We start from the raw sequence: 11,891 nt of genomic DNA, 5'->3' as shown, positions 1-11,891 counted from the left end.
TTGTTTAGTTTTTTGGATCTATGTCTATAAAGGATATCTATTCATCATCTGTTCATATGATGTGTTTTTCTGGTTTTGGTATAAGTATAATGGTGTTCTCATAGTAAGACCAGGGAAACATTTGCTTCCCTTGACTTTTCTGGAAGTCTGTAGAATTGGTATTTTTTTTCTTAAATATTTAATAGAATATTTACTAGAGTTCCCAGTGAAGTCATCTAGGCCTGGTGTTTGTTTCCCTTGTGCAAGGTTTTTAACTACAAGTTGAATTCATTCTATTCAGGTAATCTATTTCTTCTCAAGTAAGCTTTGGTAATTTTTGTGCTTTAAGGAATGTGTTTATCACACCTAAGTTGAAAAATTTTATTGGTGTAAAATTGTTCATAATATTCCATTACTGTCTGCTTGGGTATGTTTCATAGATATATACATATATACACATATGTAACAATGGTACACACAGCAGCAATAGTAGTATAACTCCATTCAGGTTTCCAGATACTATTCCAATGTGTGTAAATATGTGGAAGGGGGTCTTCCTGCACATAATACCAAGCAGTTCACGAACACCAGCAGGGTGTTGGAGAACTCAGCTCAATTCTGTTTCTTATCTGCCCAGAGACAGCACCAGATTCCCAGGTTAAGGGCGCCGTCCTACAAGACTGCCCTCCACCCCCCGACTCCAGACACCAGTTGCAATTTCCAGGCAGTTCCCTGTGCTTCTGACAGACTGACTAGATTGGAGGTTCCCATGACTCCCGCTTAGGTTCGATTCGTTTGCTGGAGCAGCTCACAGAGCTCAGGAAAGCACTTACCTTTACTAGTTTAATAAAGGATACCATAAAAGATACAAATTAACAGCCAGAGGAAGAGATACACAGGGCAGGGTCCCAAATAAATGAGCTCCTGTGCTCCTGGAGCTTGGGCCCTGCTCAGTGGCACGTGGAGGTGTTCTGGTTCCCTGAGCATAGAAGCTCTCCCTGACTGAGAAGCAGGATCCAACAGCAGCAGAGAGTGATAAGCTCTTCTCTGGGGTTTTGTGAGGGCTTCATTGCATAGTCATAATTGACTAAATTATTGGCCATTGGCTGATCCAACCTCCAGCCCCACCACCCTTGGGTGCGGGTCCAAAGTCTCTCACTAACATGACAAAACACCCATTTCATCTTTAAGACTCTTCAGTGTTTTCAGGAACTGTGAATGAAGACCAAATATACCTGGGAAATACATATTTCATCATATAAATGACCAAATATATGTTTCTTATGATTCATTGTATATCACTGTCTTTTTAACACATACAGGGCCTCTAGTCCTGTCACATATCTCATTCCTGATTTTGAGAATTTGTTTCTTCTCTCCCATCCTCTCTCTCTCTCAGTCTCTCTCAATCTCTCTCATTCTTTCTAACCCTGTCTCTCTCTCTCCTTCCCTGATCTGTCTGGCTAGAGTCTTATACATTTTATCAGTTTTCTCAATGTAAAATATTTCGGTTTTAATGATTTTCTCTATTGTATTTTTTTTTTCTATTTCTCTGGTTTGTGTTCTAATATTTATTCTTATCCTTAGTTTGGGTTTAATTTATTCTTCTTTTTCCATTTTTTTCTTTTTAATGGTAGAGGTTGATCATTGATCTGAGATCTTGTAACTCTAACATAAGCATTTAATGCCATATGTCTCCGTGTATATATTGCTTTAGCAGTGTCTCAAAAATATTGATATGTTGCATTTTTTAAAAATTCATTTTATTGTCATTAATCTACAATTACATGAAGAACATTATGGTTACTAGACTCCCCCCTTCACCAAGTCCCCCCGTACAAACCCCATTACAGTCACTGTCCATCAGCGTAGTAAGATGCTGTAGACTCACTATGATACGTTGCATTTTAATTTTTTCTCAGTTAAGAATACTTCCTGTTTTCCATTTTGGCTCCTTCTTTGTCTCATAAATTGTTTAGAAGTGTATTGTTTAGTTTTCAAATGTTCGGGATATTTTCCAGATATCACTTCATTATTGATTCCTAATTTAATTCCACTGTGGTCAGAAAATATACCTTCCATGGCCTGAATGAATCTTTTTAAGTGTATTGGGATTCATTTTATGGCCCAGAATATGGTCCATTTTGGTAAATATTCAGTGTACATTTGATAACGTGTATCCTGCTGTTCATCTTGTGTTTGAAATTTTTTCTGGTATTAACACAGCTATTCCATTTTTCTTTTGATTAGTGTTGATATGATCTATTTTTTCATCCCTTTACTTGTAACCTAATTGTATGATATTTGAAGTGCATTTTATGTAGGCAGCATTTATTTGATTATTTTTTATGCAATAGATAAACGTTTGTGTGATTAGTCCATTTATACTTAATGTGAGTTATAGATATGGTTGGGTTTAAACCTATCATTTTGGCATTTGTTCTGTTTCTTTTGGATTGAGTTTTTTTTAAAAATTCTATTTTGTCTTACTTCTTATGAATTTTAACTATTTTATTTTGGGGATCACTTTACAGATTATAGTACAAATCTCTCATCATTGTCTACCTTCAAGTAATAATATATCATATTAAATATAAGAACTTAAATAACATAGTTCTATTTTTTCCTTCCTGGCTTGTACTATTATTATCATCATATGTTTTACTAAATTTTCATATCTTGTAAGCCACATACTGCATTTTAGTATTTTTGTTTAAACAATTACTTTAAAAATACATTTAAATAGTAGAAGACTCTTCTTTATTTACCCATGTAGTAACAAATTCTGATGTTCTTCATTCCTTTGTGTGATTCATATTTATGTCTGTTATCATTATCCTTCTGTCTGGGAAATTTTTAAACAGTTGTGTCATGTTAGCCTGCTGCTAATGAATTCTTTCAGTTTCTGTATGTTTAAAAAGGCATTTTGTTGTTTTTTGAAGCCTATTTTATGGGGCATAGAATTCTAGTTTAACAACTTTTGTTCTTTCAGTCATTTAAATATTTGCTCTACTGTCTTTTTGCTTGCATTGTTTCTGATAAGAAATCTGCTGTCATCCTTAATTTTGTTCCTTTTTAATGGGTCTTTTTTTCTGGCTTTTAAGATTTTTTCTTTATCATTACTTCTCAGCAATTTGATTATGATGTGCCTTAGTGTAGTTTTCTTCGTGTTTCTTATTCTTGGGTTTCATTGATCTTCTTGAAACTGTGGATTTATAATTTTTATCAGACTTGGAAAATATCAGTCATTATTTTTTTCAAATATATTTATGTCCTCTCTTCTATCAAGAGTTGGTGACTTGACACTACAAAGAGTCTTTATTTGCAACTGATTGGACAATAAATACATATGTAAGAATTTCTTCTCAACCCATTATTCTAAATTTTCATTGGTAAACTCATACATTTTATAATGGGCCCACAAATTTTGTAATGCACTTCAAACATTAAATTTATATAGACCGGGCCCTTGCACATTCTACAGGGGCCTTGAATAAAGTCGCCACACCTCCTGAACTGATCACAGTCCCTTCGGAGGTGCTTTCTTCTGTTACTTTTTAATTTTTTCTTCTCCTCCCCTGACCTCTACTTTCTGTTTCCTCAGTGGTAATCTCATCAAACCAGAAGGTCAGGGTGGTAAGGGGGCTCCCGAGGAGTTCTTGATAGATTTTCTTCTCTTCTTCTATATTCTTTCCTTCGGCCATCCCATCTACTTCTATTGCTTCAGTTACAGTCTGTAGTCAATTCACAAGTTTGTATTTTACTTGAGTGCCAACCTCTGTAAGTCTTACCATACTCTTCCACTTGTATGTTTCATGTGTTTTCAAACTCAAAGTATCTAAAAATATACTTCTGATCCTATCTGAAGCCCCTACCTGTACTATGGCAATGGTCCACACACAGTTACTTGGATCATGGAATCTTTAATGAAATATGCTTTCTTCCTCCTTCTTGGTATTTAAAGTTAAAAATCCAGAGGATAAGGACCTTGTATGAATTATATTCCTAGTATCTAGCATACATTCAATCATTTATTTGACATTTATTTGGTCATTTATTTAACAAATATTTGTGGGTCTGTATCATGTGTCAACCACTGTTCAGGCCCTGGATATACAGTGAACACACAGAAAAAATTCTTTCCCTTGTGCTGCTTAAATTTTAGTGACTGTAGACTTACTAAACAAATAAATGAGTAAAATTTATGGTCATTAGATAGTGATAAATGCTATGCAGAACAGTAAAACAGAGAAGGCATGAGGATATCATTTGTGTTTTGGGGGAATATTGTTCAGTACTACTTTAAATACAGTGGTCAGGGAGATCCAGTGGACCTGAGGGAGAGAATTGTGTGGACAGAGGAACAAATAAAAAGATCCAGAAAGCAGGAATATGGTTCATGTTTTTGAGAAACTGCTAGAGAGGCAGTTTAGACTGAATAGACCAAAGGAGGAGATAAGATAGGTAAATGAGTCTCACCCAGAGAAATAAATCCCTATCTCTTGTGGGCTTCCAAAAGTACTTTATTTATGTGTTTTAATCTAACTCTTATTCCATTGCAGTGTAATTGATTTTATATATTTTGCCTTTTCTCCTAGGGCATATACTTTTTGAGTAATGGGATCAAGGTTTATTTATGTTAGATTCCCATTTTCTGTAGTATGGTGGACATAAAATAACTTTCAATAAGTATTTTTAGATGCCTGAAAGAAAATATTAAAGCATCATGGTTATTTTAAACATTTTTTAACAGTTGGCTTTTTTTTGGTTATCATTAATCTGCAATTACATGAAGAACATTATGTTTACTAGGCTCCCCCCTTCACCAAGTCCCCCCCACATACCCCTTCACAGTCATTGTTCATCAGCGTAGTAAGATGCTGTAAAATCACTACTTGTCTTCTCTGTGTTGTACAGCCCTCCTCGTGCCCCCCACGCAGCCGAGTGGAGAAAGACAAGTACCAAATGATTTCACTCATATGTGGAGTATAATAACAAAGGAAACTGAAGGAACAAAACAGCAGCAGAATCACAGAACCCAAGAATGGATTAATAGTTACCAAAGGGAAAGGGACTGGGGAGGATGGGTGGGAAGGGAGGGACAAGGGCAGGGAAAAAGAAAGGGGGCATTACAATTAACAGTTGGCTTTTAAATTTATATTTACTCTTCCAAAGTCAATGTACTGTTTCTAAGTACTAATATTTCCCAATGGCCACATACCTTTAAGTGAGTATTGATTTTCCATCTTCATTAGCTCTACTTGGAACTGAATCATGGTAGACAATTAGGTTTGATGCTTGACCCATCAAAATTCTTAGCACCTGGTCTAGGAAGCATAGTGGAAGGTTATATCTATATTTTTAGTCTATGCCAGGAAACCATGCAATGGTAAGAAACCGGATGTGACTGTGGGTAACCATAGAGTTCATATTATCAGGCATATCCAGGGAGAAGATTAAGACTGTACTTTTCTCTCTCAGTCCCTGCCTTCTGATTGTGATTTGAATATTCTTGATTGAGAAAAGCAAAGCAAGAACACGATTACTTTCTGCTGTCATCCACCCCGCCTCAAAAATTTCCAAATTCCCTTTTTAATTTCCTGGGTTCGTACCCCATAGACAATAGGGTTGAGAACTGCAGGAATCACATGGTGCAGGACATTAAGTAAGACAGGGATATCCGGAGAAATCTTTTTCTTGGCCATATGGGTAAAAACAAAAACCAGCAGGATGGTGCTGAAGAAAAGGATGAGAATAAAGTGAGAGCCACATGTGCTCAGGGCTTTGGCAGTTGCCCCTTTGGCCTTGAGTCTAAGAACAGCTTGGAGGATGAAGGTGTAGGAGAGGAAAATAAGGATGAGATCAGATCCCAGAAGAGTCCAGGCCACAATTAATTGGTAGATTTTGTTAAGGGCAACATTATCACAGGAGAGCTTGGACACAGAGAGGTTGGCACAGATACAGTTTTCAATTATATTTTCTCCACAATAAAGTAGCTGGGCAGAGAGGATGGGAATAGGTGCAGTAAAAAATGTATTCCGGACCAAGATGAAGACAACAGCCTTTGCTATAAACTGGTCAGTGATGATGGACGGGTACCTCAGTGGGTGGCAGATGGCCACATAGCGGTCATAGGCCATGACCATGAAGGTGCAGGACTCCATGGGCAGGAAGTTATTCATAATGAACATCTGTAGGAAGCAGGCAGAGAAGCTTATTGACCTGAGGTCAAACCAGAAGATGGCCAGGACCTTGGGGATGACCGTGAGGCAGAGCACCATGTCCAGCAGGGAGAGAAGTCCGAGCAGGTAGTACACAGGCTCGTGCAGAGCGGCCTCCCTCCAGATGGTGATGAGGAGAATAGTGTTGGCCCCCATGGCCAAGAGGAAGAGGAGGCTGAGGGGCAGGGACAGCCCGAGCTGCCAGCTGGGGGACCTGACAAAACAATTTAGGAGGAACTCAGAGACTTCAATTGTGAGGGAACCATTACTATAGGGCAGCATTGACCGTGACTTTAGCAAGGTAGGTATCCTTGAGTAGCTGAAGAAGAGAGAAAGAGTTAATTCTTCCCTAGGCTCTGATGACTATGCACTTAGCTTGTGCAATCCTTGAAGGTAAGGACACAGTCCACCTCATCCACCCCACATCCCTTGTGCCTAGTCCATCTTTTGGACACACAGGTGGCTACTAGACATTTGTTGAATAGATAAAATAGTGTTTCCCCATCTTTGTTTTTTCAGCTGTGTTTCATCTTACATTTTCTCTTGTGTGAATGTATCTTTTCAATTTATTTGCTTGGCTAATATTCAGTGAATCAAGTTACTTAGGTATCAAGTGTTATTTAAAATCAAAGGCTGAGAAACATTTCAGTGCAAATATTAAAATACATAGAAATGGGTTCTAAAGGCTAGAGGGCAGCCACTCTCAAGTTTTTAAGGCAGTAAAAGGTGAGACTTTCTGGAGGGAGGATAGACAAGGTACACAGACCAAACCTGACAAAAATGAATAAAAATCATCTATTTTGTGTCCATATCTAATCTCTATCTGCATAAATACCCATCCCCATTCCTATATTTATAGCTATATCAATGACTAGATCTATATTTGAATACCTTGAATACATCCATGAGCAGGTAAGAAAGAAAGAACTATCAGAGTAGGGATTGAGTAAAATCTAGTCATAAAATTGAATACTAATATTGGCTTTCAATCTGAGGGCATTTGAGAATTACATGAACTTATGCACCATTTTTCAGGACCTAAAATCCAGTGACAGAAGATAAAATTCAGGCTCAAGCAGCTGGGGAATCTAATAGGTAATATCCCATTAAGACAGGGCTTTACAGCACTACATACCGAACAAAGGTGTGCATTAGAAACAATCCTTCATCTCCATCTCTCACTCCCACCTGGAATTGCAAACAAAACTACCTACCTCAAAGCTTGTTATATGGGAGAAATCGTCCCTGTAGATTCTGAAACACAGGTTAGTCCTCATGTGACTTTGTTGCCTGAGTTCAAACCAACTGTTTGGCTCAAAAAAGTTATCCTGGTTTGGTAGTGGCCCCATAAAATAACAGAAACAAGCCCAAATTCTTAATTTTTTTAAATCTCAGGCCTCTAAGAACTTCAACACAAAAATTCTGAAGAGATGGAGTTGTATATAGTAAAAGAGGAGATTCATTAAAAAAATCATGAATAAAAACCAAAGATATTGGATCTGTTTGGCGAGAATGTTGAAAAATTTCCTTACTGGGCTTTAAGTAATGAAATATAAGTTTAAAACTATAATAGAAAAGCACACTTAAAAGAATAAATCATAGCTCCTAGTAATGCAAATATATAATAAATAAAACAAGTATCTTAAAAGCTAGCTTTAAGAGTAGATTGGCCACAGTTGAAAAGATAATTAGTGAACTGAAGATAGAACTTGAGGAAGTTTTTAGACTGAACCTCAGTAGACATATAGAAAATGCAAAGGTGTAGTTAATAGCAAGGACAAGGGAATCTGATGGACATCATCACTCTGTCTTTTTTATCTTACTGGCATTAAGAAAAAGTCTAGAATTAATATTTTTCTCAGGGTACTGGAAACTATAAAAAGTAACAAAGCAGATTTGAAAATGAGCCAGAAATTTTGAAAAATACAATATCAAACAAAAGAACTCAACTCATGAATTCAACAGTAGACTGGAGCTAGCTAGAGAGAAAGTTAACTGTTAGAAGAGAGGTTGGAAGAATCTACCAAGAATAAAGATGGAGAGAAAATAAACACAGAAGGACAACACACAGAACAAAGCATAAGAGAAATTACAGGATAGAATATTCAAATCACACATGTAATCAGAGCTCCAGATTGAAGAGGAGAATGAAGTGGAGGCTTTTCAATTTTTAGAAGATAGAAAATACATCAATAAGCAGATTCAAGAATTGCAACCAACCTCAAGTGGGGTAAATAAAAATAAATGTACACCTAGGTATATTGAGATATATCTAAATATATATACCTGGATTTCATGGTCTAACTTCAGATACCAAAAGAAAGGAGAAGATCTGAAAAATCAGTATGACTGTTAAAATCAGAACTTGTGTGAGGCAGGTTGCATTAACCAAGATATTCTTGGCCTCTTTTTCAAAGAGTAACTGTACTCTCACTGCACCTCCTCATTTTCCTCCTAACCCCCTGTATTTATATCGTTCTGCCCTCTTTTTCCTGACTGTAATATTTCTTTGCCCAGGCTAGTAAGATCTCCATACCCATTTTGTTGTTCCAAGTAGCCTCCAGGCAGCGTTCTTGGGGCAGCAATGATCTCTAAGGGGCTATTGTACAAGGGACCCTTCTCAGTAACCCAGCATGGAAGATTGCTGTTCTTGGTGTCTGGAGGAGCCAGATCTGTGCAGAGATTTTTCTCAGTAATCTTTTTCAGTATTAAATTAGCATATATCAAAAGTGAATGAGAATTTGTATTAATCTTGAAAAAAACTATTGAGTCTGTTATCAAACCTGTCAATAGGGTCTGGAGGCAAGAGAGAGGGGTAAGGGGTAATAATAAGGAAGAGGGGAAGAGAGAATGTCTTTGCGTGGACCATGGTGCTCTTGGCTTGCTTCTGCTGGGCATCTCTGTCCATCTGGAGGAAGTGTGCACAAAGAATGAATCTAGGCCTACTAGGGGGAAGCTAGACTGGGAAAGAGTGGAAAGAGCAGGGAGAACTGAAGAATGCATGCACAGAACATAGATGATAGAGAGAAGATAGGAAAAGAGAAAAGTGAAATTAAAACAGAAGAGATTGGATTTGAAATTGAGGGAACAAAGGAAACAAAAGAAGTAAAAGGAAGAAGAAGTGAGAGGAGCAGAATGAGAAAGTCAGGGAAAGGCAGACGGATGATGATTTCTGAGTATTGATGATCAAGGGAGTGTGACTGGGAACCTTCTTTCCCTTCCAAATCTGCATTCCCCTTCATGTGCCCATGAACGTTCAGGGAAAGCTGTTCAGAATATCTCCCGCATGATACTCGGCCGCAGATCCTTGAACTCCCACCTGGACCAAACCTCTTCCCAGAGCACACAGAAGTCTGGGCTCCACTTTGGCAGTCACCTCCATTTGGCCCTGTGCCATTTCTCTCTCCCGCTTGCCTTCAACCTTTATCCTCACACTTCACCCCTGCAGATTTTCCAGTTGCAAGCCCAGCTTGAAGCCCACCACAGTCCCTGTTCTGGCTGTATCAATATCATGGTGGTGGCTTGGTGCCTTCATTTTCTGGAGGAGCCAGACTTACTGGATGGAGACAGTGCTCTCTGCCAGGGAGGGAGATTTCTGGCTTTGTCTGTCTGAATCTTCTATATACTGGCTTTCAGAAAGGAGAGCTTATCCTTGAGCTGCAACTTCCTCTGCTTCCCTCGGGAAAGACTTTCTTGCTGGCCAGGTAGGGGCCAGGGAATCAAGAGACTCACATTTTCTTATCCCTTAGGGAGAAAGCTTTCCTCTCAGCTCTTCACATTCTATGATCTCTGTGCAGAGTCAATACTGCCTCTGAAGGCATAAAGAGAGTCTCAGAGTTAATCTCCCTGCAGGAGCTGACTGGATAGGATGTGATACTTAGGAAACAAAAGTATGCTTAATTATATAAAAGCAGCATCTTAGGGCAAGAAGACTCAAGGCAAAATGCCATTGGTACCAAGGTGTGATTTTCCAGAAATATTTTCTTAAATAAATATACATAGTGTACAAAAAACCAGCCATGTGTATCTTCTATTCTGATAGTTTGTGGTAACTATAAAGCACTCAGACCAGCTCCCTAATTTTTTAGTATCTATGACTAAGGGTTCTACTTGAGGGAAATTTTTTCAAGAAGCCCTATTCCTGTAACACAATAGAAAAATTCAAGATGATTCTTTATATCTAACTGCTTACTTTATAATATAGTCCATTAGTGCCTAGCAGGTCTAAGATATGGTAAAGAGCAGGTAAATATTTTCCACCCCTGGTGCCAAGGGTCTGAGCTCCCAGGTCTGCCACTTGTCAAGTCGTTTGAACTATATATCTCATATTCTTATTTGTCTATTTGTTGTGAGGAATAAATGTGGTTATGTTAGGAGAGCCCTTGTTACAATGTTATTATTGTTACTGTTACTAGAAAATTTGTCTTCACAAGTTTTTTTGGGAAAATCATTAGTCAGTAATAAACAAATACCTGCTACTATTCACCTTGGAGACTTTTACACAGAATTGCCCATGTCAGAAGCAGTTTGATCTCAAATTAGTGCCTACTACTTAGAGCATCTTCACTTACAATTGTTGGCTTCATTCTTACTTACTTTTTATAATTTTCTTAGCTCACAGAAGCTTGATAAATTTGGTTGCATCACACACTGGCAGTCACATACATCTCTAATGTAACTCAGGTTCACCTCTTGTGGATTACTACCTATCTCTTAGAGATTACCCTCAAATTAACCTATAGATTCACTGTAATCTTAATTAAAATCTTGGCAGCCATCTTGTGGAAATTGACAAGATGATTCTAAAATTTAAATAGAAATGCAAAGGACCTAGAAGAGTAAAGTCAATTTTAAAAAGCAACAGTGCTGGGGGACTTAACGTTACCTGATTTCATTACATAACATAGTGAAAGGTCATGAGGTCAGTGTGTTGCTAGTATAAAGATAGGTAATGGAAAAGAATGGAGATTCCAGAAATACACCCATACATTTACAGAAAATTGAGTTTTGACAGAGTGCCGGAGTAATTCAATGGGAGAATGATAGTCTTTTCAACAAATGTGCTGGAACAGCTGCATTTCCATTTGGGAAACAAAAAAAATGAACCTCAGCCATGATCTTATACCACATACAAACATTAAGCTACAGATTTATACCTAAAAGCTAACACCAAAAAAATCTTATAGACATTGTAGGAGAAAACTGGATGAATTTAAGATAGGCCAATATTTCTTAAATGGGACAAAAGCATATATCAACAATGTTTTAATGATAAATTATATTTCATCAAAATAGAATATAACTGCTTTTCAAAAAACAATTAGGAAAATGAAAAGGCAAGCTCTATGTTCTGAGAAAATATTCATAATGTATATATCTGCAAAGTACTCTTTCTAAAATATATAACTCTTTACCACTCAAGATTGAATTATACTCACACAACACAGCCATGTAGTGCAGCAGTGAGTGTGGCCATGTGGTGAAGGCAGGAAGATAACGAGTTTCTGGTAAAGTTGCTTTGAAGTTGGTTCAGAAAGTCAGTGGGACTAAAGAACAGGTATAATTCAATGATACTTAAGAGTGTTTAGATGTAAACTCTGCACTGGGCCTTGATTTATCCTTCTAGCTGAATATATAAGTATATACATCTACATATGTACACATACTATATATGTATACACACATATACCT

The 11,891-nt window shown here is 37.4% G+C and overlaps 1 protein-coding gene across 1 annotated transcript; it reads right to left on the bottom strand.

The window, feature by feature from the left end:
* Positions 1 to 5,534: 5,534 nt before the first annotated feature.
* On the bottom strand, positions 5,535 to 6,482 carry LOC108385735 (olfactory receptor 56A3-like). The gene has a single exon (XM_036996493.2). The coding sequence runs from the start codon at positions 6,480 to 6,482 to the stop codon at positions 5,535 to 5,537; it is 948 nt and encodes a 315-aa protein (XP_036852388.1).
* Positions 6,483 to 11,891: the final 5,409 nt, after the last annotated feature.

Source organism: Manis javanica, chromosome 11, assembly GCF_040802235.1.
Source record: "Manis javanica isolate MJ-LG chromosome 11, MJ_LKY, whole genome shotgun sequence".
NCBI lineage: Eukaryota > Metazoa > Chordata > Mammalia > Pholidota > Manidae > Manis > Manis javanica.
The sequence above is the reverse complement of the archived record's forward strand: the minus strand, read 5'-3'. Positions and strand labels throughout refer to the sequence as shown.